This window comes from Microtus ochrogaster, chromosome 10, assembly GCF_000317375.1.
Source record: "Microtus ochrogaster isolate Prairie Vole_2 chromosome 10, MicOch1.0, whole genome shotgun sequence".
Classification (NCBI taxonomy): domain Eukaryota; kingdom Metazoa; phylum Chordata; class Mammalia; order Rodentia; family Cricetidae; genus Microtus; species Microtus ochrogaster.
The window spans coordinates 61,659,729-61,682,003 of NC_022016.1; the positions used below are offsets into that span (position 1 = coordinate 61,659,729).

Consider the following 22,275-nt stretch of genomic DNA (forward strand, 5'->3'; position numbering starts at 1 on the left):
GTGCGCCACCACCGCCCGGCCAAAATGTACATATTTTAAATATACACTTTGTCAGTTTGCCATGTTGTCATTTTTCTTTTAAATGTTCTAGGATCATAGAATTGGGAGAGGCCAGTAAGGTAGGCCAGTAAGGTGTCCGAATTCAGGCCCCTAGTAAAGGGCTCAAATCAGGAATGGAACCCATGTGTATCTAGAGCCAGAGGCATCTAATGCCTCAAATGATTCCAGATCGATCTATCACTGGGGTTAATTAAACTCATTGGTTTTAAGAATCAGTTCTGTCTTCCGTTCAAAGTTCCAACATCTACTTTGTGACCTTGGCAAGTTATTCAGCTTCCTCCTTTGAAATTCCGAGGATGTAAATGGTACCTACCGCAGAGAATTGCTATTAGGATTAAATGAAAATGGTTTGAGCATTCAGCACAAGCCTGGCATGTAGTCAGCACGCAGTAAATGGTAGCTATTATTACAAGAACTGTGTTTATTGGGTGATTGACTCTAGCATATAACACCTGCATTCAACTTGAACATGGAGCTGTCAGTCACTCAGTCTAAGGGGTAAGAACCCTAGCACAGCGCTAATTTTTTTTCTAGAAATAAATCTTTGTGGGAGGATAATGACCGGTTGGGAAGTGTTAAGTCCGGAGAAAACAAAGACGTGACATCCTGTCTAAGAAGCAGGGAGGCAAGGACTGCCCAGCAGGGTACAGTTCTCAGTGGCACATGAATTCATTAGCGGGCACCTGAGACTACGTAGCCTGGGGCGAGGACGCCTCAAAAGCAAGATTTTTGAGGAATGGGACAGATCTCTAATTCTGCTCATTTCATTCTCAGGGACCACACCCCGCTGGATGGGAGGAAGGACTCCAAAGCCTCGGGGCGGAAGCTTTCAAGCGGCCACAGACCTGACCATCTATGGTCACAAAGCGCACAGAGCAAACAGGAAGTGGGGGCGCGAGTGGAAGGTTTTCTCCACCTTCCTCGCCGTAGCCACAGAGCCGAGCAAGGGTGGGCATGCCCAGACGCTCAAAGCCGAGCCTGCTACGCTCAGCCTCTGGGAGTCCAGTGCTTTTCCGTACCACAGACAGGGAAACCAAAGTTCGTACGCCCAGCGAAGAGTGGAGCTTGGCTACGATCCTCACCACCAGAGGCTCTGGCTCTCGGAGCCTTCAGCGTTACTGTTGTTCCCTGAGCCGCTTCCGGAGTGAGGGCAAAAAAAAAAAAAAAAAGGACCAGCCTCAGTCACCGAGCACAAACTGACAGGAGACTCAGCCACTCATCTGTCCTCCTTTGCGGAGGCGTGGCTTGGCCAGGGACTTCTGATTCTCTTTGGTCCGAGCTTAGGGGCGTGCCCAATCTGCAAACCCGCCCCTTCTCCTAGTCGCCCCCGCCTTGGAGGCGGAGCCCTTCCCCAAGTGCTCCTGGGCCGGAATCTCTCTCCGGTGGCGGGGAATGAGGGCGGAGTCACGAGCCGGGCGGCCAAACTTCTTCCTCTCTCCCGGGCTAGCGTTTCAGCCGGAGCTTCATTTCCGGTGGGGGTGCCGCGCCCAGTGAGGGCCCGGAAGTGGGTCGCGCGAAGACCGCTGGGCGGTTCTTGCCGGAAGTGGAGAGCGGCTGATCGCAGTCCGGAGGTGAGGCGGAACTCTTAAGGTGAGGGTTGGTGTTTGGATAAGGATTGGGGTGGTCTTTGGGGCCCACCCGTTCCTGGTGTTGGTAATGGCCTTGTTAGCCTACTTGTGTATGGGGAGCTCTGTAGAGGGGACCGTGGTTCTTCGGCGATCTCGGGTTCCTGGGTGCGGTCTCTTGAGGTGGGGCCGGGGTATCAGAATGAGCCGGGAGATCCCGATGAAGCCACTTTCCTCTCGATTTCGCAGCTCTGCCTACAGCCTCCGCTGAGGCTGCACTCTGCGGGACCTTAGCATTTCATTCTGATCGGGTCTCATTCCCATTGCACGGATGGGTAAATTGATCTCGGAGAAGAAAAGAATCTGGTTTTAGAGAGAGATTTCCAGTTTCGGGTCCTTCCTACGTTCATTTCTTTGGAACCGCTCTAACTTGGGGTAGTCTTTCGATCTGGGCAGCTGCAGGTTAAAGACTACCTGCTTTGTGGAACTAAAAAAATAAATAAAATTTTGGAATGCCTGTTGAAAATAGTAAGCCCTGCGTTTACTTTCGGAGAGCTCCCCTGCTCCTAGACTGCCGCTATTAATAGGAAGCCAAGCTTAACTTTATGGGAGGTGCTGTCTACTTCTGGATCCGAAGTCAGATGGTTCAGGTTGGGTCTGGCTCAGTCGTCCGGTGCCTGTAGCCGTAGGATTCCTTATTTAACTTTTTTTTTTAAATGCCTTGTTTCGCTTTTCACGTGGAGGTGTTTGATCTCTTCACAGGACTAAATTCAACAGATAACAAAATTGTGTTTATTCTGTGTCAGCAATGCGGAAGTTTGGTCCAATACAGCTTTGGAAAGTCTAGTCCTTGCCCCCGTGGAGTTAGCGGGGCAAAGCCGGTTAAGAAGTAGTTATAGATGTTTTGAGGGAGCTGTGGAAGGACGTAGCAGGAGAGTCAGAAACACTGTGGAAGATGAGATGGGGCTGAGGATATTTTAGACAGAGGTTAGTATCAGAACTGCCCGCTGTAGCTCTTTGTACTGTTCCCCTTGAAGGGAAGCTCCAGGGTGAGGCCACATTCATCATTCGCTAAGCATTTATTGGACCTTACTATGTGTGAAACACATTAGTTGAGGCACTTAGCCCTTGTAGCTAGGAATACACTTGTGGGGTTTACAGCATGGGAAAGGGCCAACAAATGAAGGATAGCTTGAGTGTGTGCACTGTGTGAGCACAGAGCTGCTGAGAGCATAGAGGAGAAATATCCGAGCCACACTTCTAGGCAGAAGTGGAGGACTTAAGTCTTTCAAGATTTCCCTAGGCATATAAAGAACCTAGAAAACACATCTCGAGGCAAAGAGTACTATGGGTACTCTATGGGACATAGAGACCTGAGCCTGTGCAAGACAGTGAGCAGTCAGCCTTGCTCAGTTCCAGTGTTACTTTGGAGAGAATGAGAGGTGCTGATCACGTTCCGGAGGCTCTTGGAAGCATGCTAAAGAACTGGATTTTAGCCTGGAGGCTATGAGGGGTTTGAAGGGTTTTCTCACTTGACAGAATGGGAAGGGACCAGACACTGCTTATACCAATATGTAAAAGATGCTGCCATGTCAGGACTTGAACTAGAGAGGGGAAGTGGAAATGGCCAGGAGGGGTTGTGTTTGAGCAGTTTCAAACTGGAGTCTCGGCCATATGTAGTAGTGCACGTCTGTAATGTCAGCACCTGCAGTTTGAGGCAGGAGAGTCACGAGCTGAAGACCAGCCAGGGGCAGATATCAAGGCTGGAATCCAGAGAACTGGAGGCTTGTTATTTCTAGGCGTGAAGAAGTAGTTGTAGTCTAGAAATTGTTTGTATTCTGGCCTAAGGAACCGGGTGGTACCATTCAGACAAGGAATGTAAAAGGCTCGATGGAAGGAGGACTGAAGTTGTGGAGTGACCAAGCAGAACAAAATCCGGAGCCTCCCAGGTATTTGTAGTTCAGCCAGCCAGGCCAAAAACGTCTCATATGGTGGTCCAGGCAGAGCACGCTGCAGGAGCTCAGGTGTGGGGGGCCGCAGCGGGGCAGCAGCGGGGCAGGTCTGTACTGCTTAGAGAAGTACTCAGACCTGGAGTTGGGCAGAAACCGGGGCTGGGGGATCTGCCAGGTTGTTAGGGGCTTTCGGTGTCCAATCCGAATGGGTTTGGGTTTTAGTTTGTGGCTGTTAGTTTGCTGGTTGTGTGGGTCAGCTAGAAGAGCTTTCTGTAGTAAAGTATTTCCTAGTCTTCCGGAAATACTTCAGAGATCACCTTAGTATAACTGATGACTCAGAGAAGTTTAATAAAAATGGTAGCAATAAAATACTTTAAAGTATCGCCTAGCCTTCAGGCTAAGAGGTAGCTAGCGCTGTAGACTCCCTTAGGGCATCCAGCTCTGAGGAGGCAGTGTTTGAAATGTTTCCATCCTGACTGGGACCTCTTCATTCATGTTCTTGGTAGTGCATGCAACTTTTAGTTGATTTAAAAAACAAACAAACAAACAAAAAAAACCAAGCTGGGCGGTGGTGGTGCACACCTTTATTTATTTATTTATTTTTGGTTTTTCGAGATAGGGTTTCTCTGTGGCTTTGGAGCCTGTCCTGGAACTAGCTCTGTAGACCAGGCTGGTCTCGAACTCACAGAGATCCGCCTGCCTCTGCCTCCCGAGTGCTGGGATTTGGCGCACACCTTTAATCCCAGCACTCAGGAGGGAGGCAGAGGCAGAGGGATCTCTGTGAGTTTGAGGCCAGCCTGGTCTAGGCTCCAAAGCTACAGAGAAACCCTGTTTTGAAAAACAAAAAACAAACAAACAAAAAAAAAAAACAGACTGAGCTTTTAAAGTTACGACTTCTTTATTTCAGTTTTCTGTGAGACAAGATTCATTGTGCTTAGAAAAGCAAATACAGAGTGTTACTGGAAGTTAAACCCTTTGGTTTGAAATTTAATGCCAAGGTTTGAAATCTGAGGGCCATATACTTTATCTCACCCAGTGGTTGTGATATTCCTTTAGATACCATCATCAGTTTATCTACCACTAGCCTGTCTTCTGTTCCGGCCATTCCACTTTCTGCACCAGAGTGAGTCTTTGAAAATTCTTTAAAACGAATAGTTTTTTTTAGCCTCTGTCCATTATTCGCGTTATTATTGAAAACTTCACATCCCAAAAAATCAAGTCTAAATTCCTTTTCCAATTTATGGTGTCTCCACGACTAGACTCTTAGGAGTTGTCTTGTGCTGTGCCATGTTGTGTTGTGTTTTGGAAGTGCTTGGTATTAGTCTGGGCCTTGCTCTTGCTTGTCTACCACTGAGCTGTAGCCGCCCCACTCAGACACTTTCCAAAATTAATATGCACACTTGACTTTCTAACGCAGATTAGCATTTTATGTGAGTCATTTGTACTCCCCTTATGCTTCTTATATTAGAACAGCTTTTTTCAGCCTTGGCACAGTTGACACTCGGGACCGTCCTATAAAGATGTTTTGGCAGCACCCTTGGCTTCTATCAATTGCATGCTGGTAGCACTTCCTCAATTGTGACAACCAAAAATGTCTTCAGACTTTGCTAAATGTTTGTGGAGGAAAGAATTTCTCCTGGTGGAGAACTGCTGAAGACAACTCCATAGGTGCTGCTGAGATGGCTCCTGATGCAAAGGCCCTTACTGCTAAGCACGGCCACCTGAGGTGTCTGCCTGGGACTCACATGGTGGGAGAGAACCGACTCCTGCAAGCTGTCTTCTGACCTCTACACATGCACTGTAGCATGTGCGCACCCACAACAATACATACGTGTAATAGACAGCATAGCTGTGCTTTCTTCAGGGGCTTCTTTCCCTCACTTAGGGATCTGAGGAGGCTCTGTAGCTGCATTGAGCACATTATAAGCATTTCGTACTCTGGAACGAAGGAATCACTTGTTTTCATTGAGGCACCGGAAAGTTATTGTGCTTTCAAGAAAGTCCTTGGTTGTCTTCAAAGAACTTGCCACCCTCCAGGGCATCCCTCTGTTTCAGTTATTATTATTATTTTTTTTTTTCGAGACAGGGTTTCTCTGTGGCTTTGGAGCCTGTCCTGGATCTAGCTCTGTAGACCAGGCTGGTCTCGAACTCACAGTGATCCGCCTGCCTCTGCCTCCCGAGTGCTGGGATTAAAGGCGTGCGCCACCATCGCCCGGCCGTTATTATTTTTTTTTTAACATTTATTTATTTTATGTGGATGTGTGCCCAAGTGATGTATGTAAATCACACTCTTGCTGCTTGTAGAGACCAGAAGGCAGCACTGGATCCCCTGGAGCTGGTTACGAACAGTGTGAGCTGCCTGATGTAGGGCTGGCAACCTCAGGGTCCTTTCTGAGAGCAGCAGCAAGTGCTCATAACTGCTGAGCCATCTCTCCAGCACCCCAGTTGCATCTTTTCATAGAGAAAGGCCAATGATTGGCAGGTGCTAGCAGCAAAGTTTGCGTTACTTACCTGCAGGTTAGCAGGTTTGCCTCTCCCAGTGCCACGGCTATGTAAACTCCTGCTTTGTTCGTGTTCATACTGCTAGCCTGCTTGCTCTAGAGGATGGGGATTATAGAGCTGATAGGCTTGTAGTTCTTCTGTTTTTAAATTAGTATAACTTCAGCACTCACCATGAAATTATTTCTTCTTGATATACCATTATATAAGCCCAATTAAAAAAAAAACCAGCCAAAGCTCTGAAAATATTCCTCTGCTACAGTGCAGCTTTGTTTGCCTTCTATTACCAGACATGTGCCAAACTTTTCCATTTGGCTGGAAAATAGTTGAAATGTTTAATGGAAGGAATAAGCAGCCTTGCTATTTTTGTTTGAGGTTCTTTTTTGGGGGGAGAGTGTTTCAGTTCTTTTTCCTCCAGAGGCCATTACAATTCCTATATTTAAGTTAATTAGAGACTTAGAATCGCAGATCTTTTCATATCTCTCGTTGTAGCTGAATCATGGCTAAGGATGGATTTCATCTTTGAATCTATCTTTGTATTTGTGAGCAGGGAATGCTGTTCTATTAAAGCAACCATCCAGGCAGAAATCAGCAGTGTGGTTGTTTGCTGTGCAGTATAAACAAGGAGGTAACAAGGGCCTGCTGAATCTTCATAATACTCTTCTCAGGGTGGGGGGCCCCATAGCCACACAGAGTTGTCTGTTAGCCCCAAACACTGAAACAGCTGGTTTCCTAGTCTGACCACGGCTCTCGGCGATATTACCCGTTTCACCTAACACTCGTGAAGTCTCAGAGGACCATGGCAGGAGGGAATAGGAGACAAGCCCTGATATTGGGTTGGATCCCTTCCCTCCCTAGAAGATAGGCCTTTCTTTTCTCTTTTAATCTAATCCTCAGGTGGCAGTGACTTGGGCACTAAATGTCATTGGTATCATCAGTGAAACCAAAATCTTAGGGAAGAACAGTGGCTTCTCATTTCGGTTAGATTTAGATGACATCTTTACTCTGCAGAGTCGATTCTTTGGTTTCTGGGTTAAGTCAGCTGGCTTAGTCAGGGCTTCTATTGCTGCAACAAAACTCCATGAACAAAAAGCAAGTTTGAGAGGAAAGGGTTTATTCTGTTTCATACTTCCAGATCATAATCTATCATTGAAGGAAGTCAGGACAGGAATTCCAATGGCAGAGGCTGAGAATGAATGGAGGTCATTGAGGGGTGCTGCTTACTGGCTTGCTTACCATGGCTTGCTCAGTCTGCTCTCTTAGAGAACCCAGGACCACCAGCCCAGGGATGGTACCCCCATCATGGGTTGAACACTCCTTCATCAATCACGAGGCATTTTTCTTAATTGAAATCCTCCTTAGATGGCTCTAGCTTGTGTCAGGTTGACATAAAATCAACCAGCACACCAGCCTGTATGTAGGTATCTCCTGTTAGCATGTCTAGAGTCTAGTCCTAAGGATTTCTGTATTGTTAGGGATAAAGGAAAATAATATAACTTTGTGGTAGCTTGAAAAAGATGTCCTGAGAGATAGTGTTCTCCCTCATCCCTTAACCCCTTTTTGAAACAGTGTCTCACTCTGTAGACCAGGTGGCCTCAAACTCGGATATCAGCCTGCCCTGCTTCCTGGTGGAGGGATTAAAGATGTTCTCTCTCTCTCTTTTGGTTTTTTGAGACAGGGTTTCTCTGTAGCTCTGGTGCCTGTCCTGGAACTAGCTCTTGTGTAGACCAGGCTGGTCTCGAACTCACAGAGATCTTCCTGCCTCTGCCTTCCGAGTGCTGGGATTAAAGGCGTGCGCCACCATCGCCAGGCAATAAGTTTTCCCTCTTTTTTTTCATTCTAAAAAGTGATACTTTTTTTTTTTTTTTAAGTTTTGGAAAAAAAGGAGAATTTGCTGAAAAGTCCCTCACCGTAATGTGATAGCCACTGTAAATCTTTGTTTTTCTCCTCAGTGTGTTCAGCTGCTCCCCATAACCAGGAGCCTTGGGCGCAGTCACTGTCCATGGGTACATAAATAAATAGGTAACCCTGAGCGAACCTCTTGGTGCGGCTACTTCCACTGCATCGCGATAGTTTCTTTCTTAAGATGAAGTCTCAGCAGGCTTACAGAGGAAAGTCCAAGGACAGCTGGGTTATTAGGAATATAGGCTGGCTTGGACGGTTGCTTTCATTTCCGTTTTATTTGAGTTGATGACTTAGAACTCCCACAGGACAAAGTAGAAACCATTTCTTAGGCCTGGCTCTGAAGTTGTGACCAGAGCTGCTGGAGTAGCCCAGCCTGTTGCCTTCTGTATGAGTTAATGAGCAGCAAGATGTTGTTGGGATGAAGAGGTTGAACGGCAGTATTTGTGTAGCGTGTACGAGGCCAGGCGTGGCTTCTGTCCCCAGTACTACAAAATGCAGAATGAGGAAAAAGATGCAACTTCTGCAAGAATCTCTAGCCATTTCTAGTTTTTCTTGGTTTCAGGCCACAAAAGAAATTGCTGGAGAATCAAGCTCATCGTTTCCTTCTGCTCTGCATGGTGATGTCATGAAGTTCTTCTTGCCAGTGACTTGTAAACATTATCTCCAGCCTTGATCCTTTCCCAGGCCCTCTTTCTAAATACTTACCCGACATTTTTATTCAAAAGCTTCTTCTCTTCAGACTCAGTACATCCAAAATGGACATCATCTTCTGGCCCTCACTAGAAACGGATAGAACCTGCTACTGCCTTAGCCTCATCATTCTGAGCCCCCCATACCTGTAACTCCAGACTGCCTTTCTCGCCCTCCTCTGAATGCTGTTGTGCTTTCAGTCAGGCCCACGGTCACCCTTGTTCTCTGTCTGGTTCCTCTTGTCCTGTGTGCCCTCCAAGGGCAGGGCTGAGAGCAGTGGGTGGAAACTGCAGGGAGGCAAGTTTGCCTCCATATAAGGAATACTTTGAGCTGTTAAATAGAATGGCTGTCTCAGAAGTCTAGGCTCTCCATCACTGAAGGTGCTTGGTCAGAGGCTGCCCAGCTAATTGCTAAGAACATTGAAAAGACTGTTCTGGCATCCAAGGTGATTTCTACAGTGACTTTTAATCAAGAGGCGCTGATTCTATGGAAGGTAGCTTTGCCTCTCCCCTTTGGGGCAGGGAAACTATTTTAACCTTAAAGAAAAATATCCCAGCCCTTAATTTAGGTGCTAGTTACCCAGTTGCCTAAAGTTTGTAGGCTAATTGATGGTTTTCATTTAGTTTGAATGCCCAGGCACCAATTACTGTAGGTTTTTTTTTTTCCATTGAAACATCATTTATGATGATTTGGGCATGTTGGCACGTCTTTAATCCCAGCACTCCAGGCAGAGGCAGGTGGATCTCTGTAAGTTTGAGATCAGCTTGGTCTACATAGTGAATTCCAGGTCAACCAACGCCACATAAGACCCTGTCTTGAAAAAAGAAATCTTTTTGTAGTAACCTTTTTTTTTTCCTGAACAGCTAAAAGATGAATAATCTTACGAACTCTGTTTTTTCTCTTTCATTCAAATCCTGTTCCGTTTACCACATAGTACCTAGAAATACTTTTCTTTCTTTTATCTTTTTTCATTTCAGTATTATATCAAGCCAGACACTATCTGACTTTCCCTGGATATCTGACCTAGCTTGCTTAGCAGCCTTATTTCCATATGCCATACCCTATGCATTCTAGCCTTTTTTTTTTTTTTGTGGGGTCAAAATATTTTAAAAAATATGGAACGCTTCACGAATTTGCGTGTCATCCTTGCGCAGGGGCCATGCTAATCTTCTCTGTATTGTTCCAATTTTAGTATATGTGCTGCCAAAGCGAGCACTAGCCTTTTGTTTTTTTTTTAAATAGCCTATTTCTATCACTTTTTAAAAGGGTTCATTTTTAATTTTATTATTTTTAAGAAAAAGTCTCTAATCCCAGCACTTGGGAGGCAGAGGCAGGTGGTTCTCTGTGAGTTCGAGGCCAGCCTGGTCTACAGAGCTAGTTCCAGGACAGGCTCCAAAACCACAGAGAAACCCTGTCTCGAAAAAACAAAAAAAAAAAAAAAAAGAAAAAGTCTCATTATGTAGCCCTTGCTGGCCTGGAACTCATTGTGTAGACCAGGCTAGCCTCATATGGATCCCTTAAAAAAATAAATGGGCTTGAAAGTAGGCTTGGAGAGATGGCTCAATTTATTCCTATGCCCCTCCCAAAAAAATCTAAATTTAGGGGACTAGAGAGATGGCTCAGTGCTTAAGGACACTAGCCACTCCTTCTTTTTTCAAGACAGGGTCTTTTATTCATCCATCCATCTAGCTAGCTGTTGTGTGTGTGTGTTCATCCATTTGTCCATATGTCTGTGTGTGTCCCTGTCCATCTGTGCAGAAGCATGGGGGTTAAAGGACAACTTGCAGGAGTGTTTTTCCCCCTTTATGTGAGTTCTGGAGATCTAACTCAGGGCATTAGGCTTGGTGGCAAGTGCCCTTATTTGGTGAGCCATCTCATCAGCTCCTGCCTTTGGTTATTAAGAAATGATTTTAGGCCGGGCGGTGGTGGCACACGCCTTTAATCCCAGCACTCGGGAGGCAGAAGCGGGCAGAGGTCTTTTAGTTCGTGTTCAGTTTGGTTTACAGTGTTAGTTCTGGAACAGGCACCAAAGCTACAGAGAAACCCTGTCTCGAAAAACCAAAAAAAAAAAAAAAATGATTTCAGGGGACTGGAGAGATGGCTCAGAGGTTAAGAGCCTAACTGCTCTTCCAGAGGTCCTGAGTTCAGTTCCCAGCAACCACATGGTGACTCAACCATTCATAATGAGATCTGGTGCTTGCTTCTGGCATACAGGCAGAACGATATATATGTAATAAATAAGTAAATAAACATTAAAACTATTTTTAAAGCCAGGCGGTGGTGGCTCACGCCTTTAATCCCAGTACTCGGGAGGCAGAGGCAGGCAGATCACTCTGAGTTTGAGGCCAGCCTGGTCTATAAGAGCTGTCCCAGGACAGGCTCCAAAAGCTACAGAGAAACCCTGTCTCAAAACCAAATACACACACACATACAAATAAAGAAGAAATGGTTTTAAACCTCTGTGGTGACAGAGATAAGTGCACAGTATCATGAAAGTACATACGTGGACACGCTCTTTTAGGTAGGTGATATCTTACCTGAGTCTTAAAGGACAATAAGAGTTCCTGAGAGCCGGCTGTTGGTGGCGCACGCCTTTAATCCCAGCACTCGGGAGGCAGAGGCAGGCGGATCTCTCTGAGTTCAAGACCAGCCTGGTCTACAGAGCTAGTTCCAGGACAAGCTCCAAAGCCACAGGGAAACCCTGTCTCGAAAAACCAAAAAAAAAAAAAAAGTTCCTGAGATAGGGCAAAGTGCAACCAGGCCAATAAATGAAAGAAGACATGGCTTTTTATGGAAATGCAAGAAAGTCCTGGTTGCTGTAGTGTGGTTGAGATAGGTGAGTGAGAGATGAAACCAGGTAAGCACAGGTGAGAATGGAAGGCTCGCTTAGGGAAAGGCTCATTTGGACTTGGGCCTGATGCTGAGGGCAAAGCTAAATGGGATCAAATAAAAACATGTTAGTTTTATGGGCCAGGGCAATAGTTCGTGAGTAAACGCTCACACTGCTCAAACCTGTTGCTTGAGTTTGACTGCTGGAACCCATATTGGGAAAAAATCCAGATGCTGGACGCTAGAGCTCACATTTGTAATCTAGGCATTCTTACAGCAAGGTGGGAGGCGGAGGCAAGAGAGTCAACCAAAGATCACATACATGATGCAACTGCAAGAAACACTGAGAGACCCTGCCTCAAAACCTCCCTAGGAGAGAATCAACACCCGAAAATTGTCCTCTGCACCCCCCCATATCCACACACATCTACACAAAATAAAAAATAGGTCCTAATGACATGTGCCTGTGAGATGGGTGACGTGCATGGTGCTGAATTCCAGGGAGACTAGCTAGGAGGTTACGGCAGCAGTCACGGCAACGCCTCAGTGGTTTCTTCTAGTCAGGATGAAGGCAAGGGACATCTATCTGTTCTTGAGATATACAAAATAGAGGCTGTCTGTAATGTGTTTATTTCAGACAATATTTCATGAAGCTGACGGTTTCCAGGTTATAGCTTGCTGGGCAGTGCAGGATCACTGAGACAGTGTGGACAGGGATTGCTGGGAAGATGAGGGGTTGTATTTCAGTTTGAGGTGCCTTAGGGACAGTCAGGTATAGCTGTCTAAGTGGAAGGTGGCTCTGAGTTAACTCTGAGTCCCAGAAGGATGGCCTGACTTGGGTATGCTGCTCTGAAGTTTTAACGGATGGTGCTTGCGAGTGGGTTGGCTGTGCTTCTACAGTGACAGCAGTTGAAGGCAGGGGACAAGTGGACATGGCCACCCTGAAGGGGGTGTATAGGGTGAGAAGTGTGTCTTGCCGGAAGTGGTGGCTCACCTGTAATCTGAACTCTTGGGAGGAGAGAGTTGTATCATTTGGTTTGTCTTTCAGTCCCTTTGCTTCTGGACATTCCTTCCCATAACATGTCAGATCTCACCCTATTCCCACAAAACAAACAGAAACAACCCCGAAGCCCTGGGGTTCCGTGTTTGGTTAGTGGGAAGAGATTCGCTATAAATAGTAGCCTTAGCCAGGTAGGTGGTTCGTGCCTGTAATCTTAGCATGTGGGAGGTGCAGACAGGAGGACCAGGAGTTTAGAGTCATCTTTAGCAACTTGGGAGTTGGAGGGAAAATGGTTTCTTTTTTTCTTTAATTATGTGTATTTGTGTATATGTCCCAGGGGCCGGAAGTCACTGGATCCTCTGGAGTTGAAATTCCAGGGAGCTAGGAGCTGTCTGAAAGTGGTGCTAGCAACAGAACTCAGGTCCTGTGAAAGAGAAGTACACACTTTTAACCATGGAGCATCTTTCTAGCTCCTAAAGAGTTATTATTGAACTTTTAAAATGAGTGTTCAGGGCTGGAGAGATGGCTCAGTGGTTAAGAGCACTGGCTGCTCTTCCTGAGGACCTGAGTTCAATTATCCACCCACATAGCAGCTCACAGCTGTCTGTAACTTTAGTTCTAGGAGATCTGACCCCGTTGTAGCCTCTGAAGGCCATCTACGTACATAATGTACTTGTACGCAAAACACCCATTCATGTAAAATAAAAACCAATCTTAAAATAAAATGATACTAGTTTTCAGAGCTGTGGTAGCACATACAGTCCTATGCAGTTTTTTTTTTTTTAAATATTTATTTATTATGTATACAACATTCTGTCTGTGTGTATGCCTGCAGGCCAGAAGAGGGCACCAGACCTCATTACAGATGGTTGTGAGCCACCATGTGGTTGCTGGGAATTGAACTCAGGACCTTTGGAAGAGCAGGCAATGCTCTTAACCTCTGAGCCATCTCTCCAGCCCCCCTATGCAGTTTGTATTGCATTTTCTGTATTAACGCTGGCCTCACTGGTTGCCTTTGTGTGTGACAGAGCACATTGTATAGTTGAGTGCTGTGCATGGATGAGAGCTTCAGGATTTAGTTTCTTCCCCTAGATTTATAGTGTGGATCATATGTGCGTGCCCTGCCCAGAATGGAGCAGGGAAGCAGGATGGCTATTGCTTGGTGCTTTTGCTAACGTGAGGGAGAGCGAGTGTCTGCTGTCCCCGGTCTCTGCTTGTGAGTAGGGTTAGATCTAGAGGTTTATCCACTTCTTCAGGTCAGGAAACGGAAAGGCTGCGTTGATTTCTCACTAACACTCTTAAATAACGTTTGGTAACAAGTGCCTGGGTCCAGAGAGACAGGACCTGTAAACAGAACAGACAGGGGCTGTATTGTCTGGTGAGCTGCTTATCTCCTGCACAGGGAGGCCAGTGTGGAAGAGGGAGATACCTGGTGTGCCAACTCTGATTTTGTGGAAGAATCACAATTGTTGTGGGAGTCACTGAGTCGGGTCAGCTTCATTTATTTGAACTACTTAATGTTTTGATTAATTGGAATTTAAGTCAAGGCTTTAGCTGAAATTCTGCACTCCCAGTTACCTTGTACGGGTGCAGATAAGAAATGCTTCACACGTGGGTGTGTAGTAGGGCCCTTGTCCCTCTGTGGTTGCACAGTGTGTATGGTTCATAAAGACGGACTGCACACCTCCAGCCTAACCTGCCAGGGAGTGAGTGATCTGGATGGGAGAGTAGAGTAAGAGTCCAATTAGATCAGCAACTTTCTCCTTCTTTAGGGTCTTAGACAGTGAACAAGGCTGGTTCAGGAAGGGACAAGTCTATAAGAAACCGTCAGGTCTGTCCTCTTCTTCCTGGCTGCATATCTAGACCCTACCCGTTCTCTTTGGAGCCTGGCTCAGATGGCAGCTTCATGATAGCCTCATCTGATCTCCCAGCTGATGCATTCGCCCTTCTCTGCAACCCCATGCCACTCTGTCTGCAGCTTTTGTCATCTTCAGCTTTTCCCATTCGCTGGGTAGTTGTTAGTATATACGTTAAATACCCTCTCTCAACCTTCAAGTCAGCAAGGATGCTATTTATCTTGGTCTATGACATCCCACTGCAGACAGCAGAAAGTTGGGGGTGGGGTACAAACATATAGCAGGAGATCTGAATGTTGACTTCTGTGGTGATCAGTGACTGGAGACATGTCATTGACTGTCGCTAACTAAATTTCAGTAGATTAGAATTCAGTAATGGGTTGGGGGTATGACTAAGTGGGAGAGTGCTTGCCTAGCATTGAAGACCTGGGCTCCCCCCACCCCAAAGGAGTATTTTTATTATCCCAGATAGTTGTAGGGGAGGCTTAACCTGAGAAAATTTGTATGACCATACTTTGTAAATTCTAAATTCCCACACAAATATTTGTTAGTATATGCTAAGTACTCGATAAGTATTTGAATAAGATTTGCATTAGTGGACACTTTTTCCTGAGTTGTTTCCTTACGTAATGAAGTCTGCTTAGTTTTGCAAATTTTCTAGATGACTTTCCCACAGTATTTTATTACTAAATTATCCTGTTCTGCAGAACTGGCATCCCTCTCACCCCATGTGGGTATAATATTAAAATAGCACATAACATCTGATCTGTTCCAGCAGGTGGAACATTATGGCCGACATGCAAAATCTTGTAGAAAGATTGGAGAGGGCAGTGGGCCGCCTGGAGGCAGTGTCACACTCCTCGGACATGCACTGTGGCTACGGAGACAGCTCTTCAAAAGGTAAGCCAGACCCGTCGGGGTGCTTGTGCTGTCCCTGCTTCAGTTTCTGTCCTGGTGAACTCTCTTCTTTAGAGCCCACCTCCCTGACTTAACGTAGGTAGTTCATCTCCTGTGAAAAGATCAGGAAGGAAGTGACTTGGCACAGGGAGGTCTGTGGTTAAGTAATTTTAACACAAGAACTTCCTGCTTGTGTGATGTTTCCTGTCCTTTAGCAGAATGACTTTAGTCATTCTGTCAAATGATAAATGATATTAAAGTTTCTTATTTCTAAATGATTTGGCCGATTAACCATTTGCCGATACAGTAACAGACACAGAGCACTGGAGCTGAAGGAATGGGGGGGGGGCGCCATTATGTTTCTTTTCACTTCATAGCTGAAGAACATTAGCCTAGAGAGGAAGAATGTCACAGAGGCCGTTAGTGATGGCGGTAGAGACAGAGCTCCGCTGCCCGACTGCTGCTCTGCTGCTCTAGTTTTTTCTGCACTGTGTCTCCTTGACTTTCCCCTTTCAAGAACCATCTCCAGTCTGGGGAGATAGCTCAGCAGGTTAAATGCTTGCCAAACAAGCTTGAGAACCCGAGTTCAGATCCTCAGACCCCACTTAGTGCTGGCCACAGGAGCATGTGTCTGTGATCCCAGGACTCCGTGTTGAGATGGGCAACAGAGACAGAAACTCGCCTCCTTGGGAGCTCATGGGCTTGTCAGCCAGGTGTGTGCAGTCCTGAGCAAGAAGGGTTGCTGTGTCAAAGCAGATGGCAAGGACAGAGACCTGAAGTTGTCCTCTGATGTCCACATACGTGCCAGCACACACCACCCACGGAAGTTTTTAAGCCTTCTGTTGTGTGACTGATGGTTCCTGTTGTGTGTCTGCCTCCCCAGGAGCCGTTCCATATGTGCAAGCCTTTGACTCGCTGCTTGCCAATCCCGTGGCAGAGTACTTGAAGATGAGTAAGGAGATTGGGGGAGACGTGCAGAAACACGTAAGGATGTGGGCCTTTCTTTTCCTTCCTGTGTAAGGACTGGCGGCTTTCCTCACTTCTCCTTCACCCTTGGCTTACGAGCCCTCTGGAGCCTCCTGATTCCTTTTCTTCTACCTTCTTTGGTCCGGGCACAGAAATTATTTCATTTTTCTAGGCTCCTGTTTTTATTACATAGTCTGTGTGTTTCTTTTATGAGAAAGCTTATTTGTTCATAAATAGAGCCGTGTTCATCTTTGTGGTGAAGAACACATTTGTAGTCTTATCTTCATGTTATATAACCAAGCGGGGGGTGGCTTACTCAAAAGCCTCATTATCCTGATTTAGCACTTATGAAGCCATGCTTGATAGTTATTAGCTAATGCTAATATGGGTTACTTTCACACTTATAGTCCCCTGTGAGAAACAGAGTAGGCAGTGGCAGATGCCTGTCCTCCCACGCCCCTTCATGCGCTGCCTCCCTCATTGTCACCACCACCAGCACATATACATCCCACACTCACATATACATTCTGCCTCTCTCTGGGGCCAGCACCTTTCTGCTGGGGCACTGAATGATCATCTGGGAACAGTAACCATATGAGGACCTTTCTAGCTGGCCCTGAGCCCCTTGTACACTAGCTGTTGGCAGTATATAGAACTCTCAGCTCTGTAGAGCTTTGGACAGTTCTGTAACATTTGGGACAGAACTTAAGAAATTAAGTTTTGTTTTTTTTTAATGCATCCAGGTGTTTTGCCTGCATGCATGTCTGTATACCCCTTGTGTGCATGGTGCCCGTGGTCTAGAAGAAGGCATCAGATCCCCTGGAAGTGGGAGTTAGGGATGGCGTGAGCCCCGGTGGGTTCTAGGAATTAACTGTGGGTCGGTCTCTTGGAAGAACAGCTGCAGCTCTTAACTGCTGAGTCCTCTCCAGCCCCTTGAACAAAATTTCAAAACATGTCATTTTTATCTTTGAAAGTACAGATCCAGATGTATGTAGTAGCTCCTGCCTGTCATCCTAGTCTTGGGAGACTAAGGCAGGAGGATGCCACAGTCTTTAGGTTTCCTTGGGTAGGCTAGAAAGTAAGACCCCCATCTCAAAACATCAAAATTAAAGTAAGGAGCTGGAGAGATGCTGCTGCTCTTGCAGATGGCTCGAGCTCTCTCCCTAGCATCCACATCAGGTGGTTCACAGCCACTTACGGCTCCAGTCCAGGAGGGTCTGACGCCTTCTTGTGGCCTACATTGGGATCTGTACACAAGGAAGTGTATGCATACAGAGACACATGGATAAAAATAAAAACAAATTTAAACACATTTTCATGGGCCTGGGATATTATTAGCTCGGTGGTAGAGCATTTGCCTAGCACTCACAGGCCCTGGGTTCTGTGCCAAGCTCCTCACCAAACAAACCCCAAAGCACCTCATATGAACTCACTGACCTGCCTTCACCTAAGCTGTCGTGATTATCCTCATTTCTAGCCCTGGCGATCTGACCTTGACAGTTCCAACAGGAACAGTAGTAAACTGATTCTGGTATCTGTCCCTGAACTCTAGAATCCACAAGGCAGACAGCATGCTAGGCTTGGATACTGCCAGAGCCTGTGGACATGGAAGTTATACTTAGCAGGACCTCTCCAGTTGTCATGTGTCATGGATAGCTGATTGTTTTCTCCTGCAGGCAGAGATGGTCCACACAGGCCTGAAGTTGGAGCGAGCTCTCCTGGTTACAGCTTCTCAGTGCCAGCAGCCAGCCGGTGTAAGTTCATTACAAGGTGGTTTAGTTTGTTCTAGGGCTCAAGGCAAACTGAGAAACCTCCAAGCGGCTGTCTCAACATGCTCTAATAGACCTATCATACTTGTAGTAATACCCAGTCATTCCGCAGCGAGCGCCCTTGAGGGGAGGTGCCTTGGGTAGTTACCGGTCCCTGCTGACTTTTGTTTTCTGCCATTTTGTTCATAACTTGAGTTGCCCCTGGGACGTTGCGGCTTCTGTCAGCAAACAGAGGTGGTTCTGGTTTTATGATGGGTGGGCAAGGCTGTAGTGGAGCACCCAAGCCTCTGGAACTTTCTTTACTGCTTTCTCCCTTTCTCCTTTGCTGCTCTCAGAGTCTCCCTTTAACTTGACTTTTACTTCGGCATTTTGTGCTACCAGATGTGGAAAGTCAAGTTAGAGAAATGAGGGTTTTCTCAGAAGGAAAGATTCTTCTGTCCTAGGCTTTCCTAGTCATAGAAGCTTATAAACAAACCTTGCTAAAGCTAGAGTAAAACGCTTGATCCATGCCATGCCTAAGTGATGTGAAAATAATGCAGGGTAATTTAAATGTCTGTCTTCAGTGACGAGTGTCTTATCTAAGTCTTTTCTCCAAGCTCATACTTTCTTAAATAAATAAAGCAGCCAAGACGATTGTAATGTTTTAGACCAAGGATTAGCAAAGCCACAGGCTGCAAGCCAATTTGACCTGCTCCCCATGAATGGAAAGAAGTTTCTTTTCTTTTCTTTCCTTTTTTTTTTTTTTTTTTTTTTTTGGTTTTTTGAGACAGGGTTTCTCTGTGAAACAGGCCCGGCTGTCCTGGAACTCGATCTGCAGACCAGGCTGAATCAAACTCACAAGAGATCTGCCTGCCTCTGCCTCCAAGTGCTGGAATTAAAGGGCCTGGGCCACTACTGCCCAGCTGGAAGTGAAGTTTTCTGGGAACAGATATTTACTGACTGGTCCTGAAGAGAAGACATTCTCAGGCTTCTGTTAGGCTGTGTGCATGTAGGAGCTGAGAACTGACGTGGTTAGGAAACTTAGTTTTGAAGGGAGGATCAAAAAATGGAAACACGAGGTTCATCCATTTTGCTAAGCAGCTTGGAGAGGCAGCATCACTGACGGCATTTGACACCAGATCTCTATTCAGCAGCTGCTGTGTGGCGCGGGGTGCCTTGAGGACAAAGGAGAACCCAGACAAAGCCACAGAAAAAGAAAAGCATATTTGCAGCAGGCTTGGTATTACATCGTTAATTCTAGCATTTGGGAGGTAGAGACAGAAGATCAGGAGGAGTTTAAGGACATCCTTTGTTACGTAAAGAGTAGCCTGGGCTGCATAAGACCCTGTCCCACAGAGAAACAAAGGAAAGGAAGAACATTCATGGGTCCAGTGACAGTTTGCAGTGCTGTGTATGGTAAGGTGCCAAGATTGCTTATAGGAACACATGATATCGACGCTTGCGGTGGCTGCACGTGAAGCATTTGCATAGGTGGAAAAAGAGAACATTAGTAAAAAGACAAAAATAAAGTGGCATCTTCTTTTAGCGGGTCAGAAGAGACAAGTGGCCGGAATGGTGGGCTTTCCTGGTAGAGAATATGGATCCTGAGCACAAAGTCCCTCCTGAGGAGTTGAAACTTTATATAGAGGAAGGGTGTGAGCAATGTCTTAGCGATATGACTCAAGGCAGGAGGGCTACGAAGCCTAGCTGTGTGCTCGTTGTAGACAGTAACAAATTCTGGCATCATCTGGTATTTTGGCACATGGTTATAATTCCAGGCAGGAGTATCTGGAGTCTAGGCTACGTAGAAGAGTCTCTATAAAAAGGGAGAGAGCTTACCTTCAGAATCAAGAGTTGATGAGCACACACAGCTCTTATAGAAATACTAACCACAGTCTTTCCTCATCTCTCCTAGAATAAGCTCTCTGATTTGTTGGCACCCATCTCTGAGCAGATCCAAGAAGTCATAACCTTCCGGGAGAAGAACCGAGGCAGCAAGTTTTTCAATCACTTGTCAGCTGTCAGTGAAAGCATCCAGGCCCTGGGCTGGGTGGCTCTGGTAAGAGGGGAGGGAGCGACTAAGAGCAGGGAGTTACAGCTGCCAGGGCTCTAGGTCACCTGTCACCGACTGCTTTTTCTCCACAGGCTGCAAAGCCCGGCCCCTTTGTGAAAGAGATGACTGATGCTGCCATGTTTTACACAAACCGCGTCCTCAAGGAGTACAAAGATGTGTGAGTCTGCCTCTGCCCAGGTGGCTCCTGTGGAGGGCTTCCGAGCTGGCTCTCCCACTTCAGGGCTGTTCTGTGGGAAGCTAGGTGGACCCCAGCTCATAGTACATTTGCAGGCGGGGCCTTCATTTCTTTTCTGCCCTGAATGCAGACACGCTTCAGCTTCTAGTCTTTTTTTTTTTTTGGTTTTTCGAGACAGGGTTTCTCTGTGGCTTTGGAGCCTGTCTCTTGTAGACCAGGCTGCCTCGAACTCACAGAGATCCGCCTGCCTCTGCCTCCCGAGTGCTGGGATTAAAGGCATGCGCCAACACCGCCCGGCCAGCTTCTAGTCTTTAGTTTTCCTGGAGTAGGGGTTGTGCTGGAGATAACATGGATTAATGCCTTTTGAGTTGCCCCTCTTTAATTATTATTCTGATTTGGTGTTTTACCTGTAAGTCTGCACTTTGTATGTGCCTGGTACCTTCAGAGGCCAGAAGAAAGCTTCGAATCCCCTGGAGCTGGAGTTGCAGACCTTGTGAGCTGCCTTGTGGGTGCTGGGAACTGACTCTGGGTTCTCTGGAGCAGGAACCATTGCTCTTAACCACCAAGCCATCTCTCCAGGCCTAGGAGTTGTTTGTTTGAATCAGATTTTGTTCTTCTGTTGGTGTGTCTCAGTAGTGGTATTGTGGCAAAGGGGTCAGTAGGACTTAACTAGAAAATTATCTTGTATATTCACATATTCAGGTAAGGCTGCCTAGCCAACGTCGGTGTTAAGTAGAAGGGAGTTATTGCATTCTAACCACATAGTTATGCTAGTCCTAAGTGACTTCTCATTGCTAATTTTGAGCTGGAGTGACTACAATTACTAGCTCTATAGCTATCCAGACCACGATCAGTCAGGAGACATTTGTTGACTAGCTGTGTAAGAAATAAGCCTTCATTTGTGTGAAGTGTATCCCACAACACCACAACTTTCTTTAATATTTCTAGCAGCCTGGAATTACCCATACTCTGCCTGGAATCTACCCTGTCATTTTATAGTTGACCAAAGTAGGTCTTGGGCTAAGTAATCACACAGTCTTCCAGCTAACATTTAGAAAGAGAAGGGATCATTCTGGACACAGTGTCTTCTATAATAAACACTGATGGTTCCGTTTTTGTTTTTGAGACAGGGTTTCTCTGTGTAGCCCTGGCTGTCCTGGAACTCACTCTGTAGACCAGGCTAGCCTCGAAGTCACAGAGATCTGTCTACCTCTGCCTCCTGAGTGCTGGGGTTAAAGGCATGTGCCACCATCGCCCAGCTGGGAACACATTTTGACAGAAGGCACTGGGCTCATGCAGTCCCTCAATTCCATGGCAATACTTGAGTAATCTTGGCTTCACTGTGACTTCCTGCACAAATGTCTGCCTTTACCATTTTGCTACTAGGTTCTGCCTATGATATATTTTTAGAAACACATTTCTGGTCCTAAAAAAACACTGATTAAACACTGCTGCCAAAGATTGAAATAAACCCACTGTCCCTGTTCTCCTGGAGTTTATTCTAGTTAGAATAAGAGAGTAAGGTTTGATTTTGGTTCTTTTGTTTTGTTTTGTTTCGAGACAGCATTTTTTTGTGTAACCCTGGCTCTCCTGGAACTTGATCTGTAGATCAGGCTGGCATTGAATTAAAAAATCCACTTCCTCTACCTCCCAAGTGCTGGGATTAAGGTGTGCTCACTATGCCCAGTTTTTTTGTTTGTTTTGTTTTGTTTTAAGATAAACATCATTGATAAGAGGCTAAAGAGATGGCTCAGCAGTTATGAGCACCGACTGCTTTTGGGGAGGACTCTTGCTTTGATTCCCAACACCCACCTGGAGGCTCACAACCATCCATATCTCCAGTCAGGGAATACAACACCCTATTCTGGCCTCCTCTAGCATCAGGCACACACGTGGTATATATACAAAGATATAGGCAGAACATTCATACACATAAAATAATTAAAAACAAAACTATTATTGATGAAAGGGAAGCTGCCATTGAGCAGAGCCTAAGAAATGCCCCAGCAGGCATGGGAGGGGTCTGGAGTTATTATCATTCTCTGATTTTTTTTTTTTC

General features: G+C 46.0%; 1 protein-coding gene and 1 non-coding gene across 5 annotated transcripts in view; one reads left to right on the plus strand and one right to left on the minus strand.

Annotated features, from left to right (window-relative positions):
* The first annotated feature begins 1,494 nt into the window (after positions 1-1,494).
* The window catches only part of Cap1 (cyclase associated actin cytoskeleton regulatory protein 1), a 27,679-nt gene continuing 6,898 nt past the window's right edge, over positions 1,495-22,275 (plus strand). Inside the window, exons 1-6 of one of the 4 annotated variants that reach the window (XM_005353306.3) lie at positions 1,495-1,650; positions 15,132-15,256; positions 16,137-16,237; positions 17,896-17,973; positions 19,883-20,026; positions 20,113-20,198. In XM_005353306.3, the coding sequence (XP_005353363.1) occupies positions 15,145-15,256; positions 16,137-16,237; positions 17,896-17,973; positions 19,883-20,026; positions 20,113-20,198 (521 nt within the window). In that variant the 5' untranslated portion in view covers positions 1,495-1,650; positions 15,132-15,144. The remainder of the gene's footprint in view (positions 1,651-15,131; positions 15,257-16,136; positions 16,238-17,895; positions 17,974-19,882; positions 20,027-20,112; positions 20,199-22,275) is intronic. The other 3 variants (XM_005353305.3, XM_013348478.2, XM_026782241.1) reach the window with 3 other exon arrangements.
* Positions 9,781-9,887, minus strand: LOC113456690. Its single transcript, XR_003377445.1, has one exon. It is a non-coding gene; the product is annotated as a U6 spliceosomal RNA (small nuclear RNA).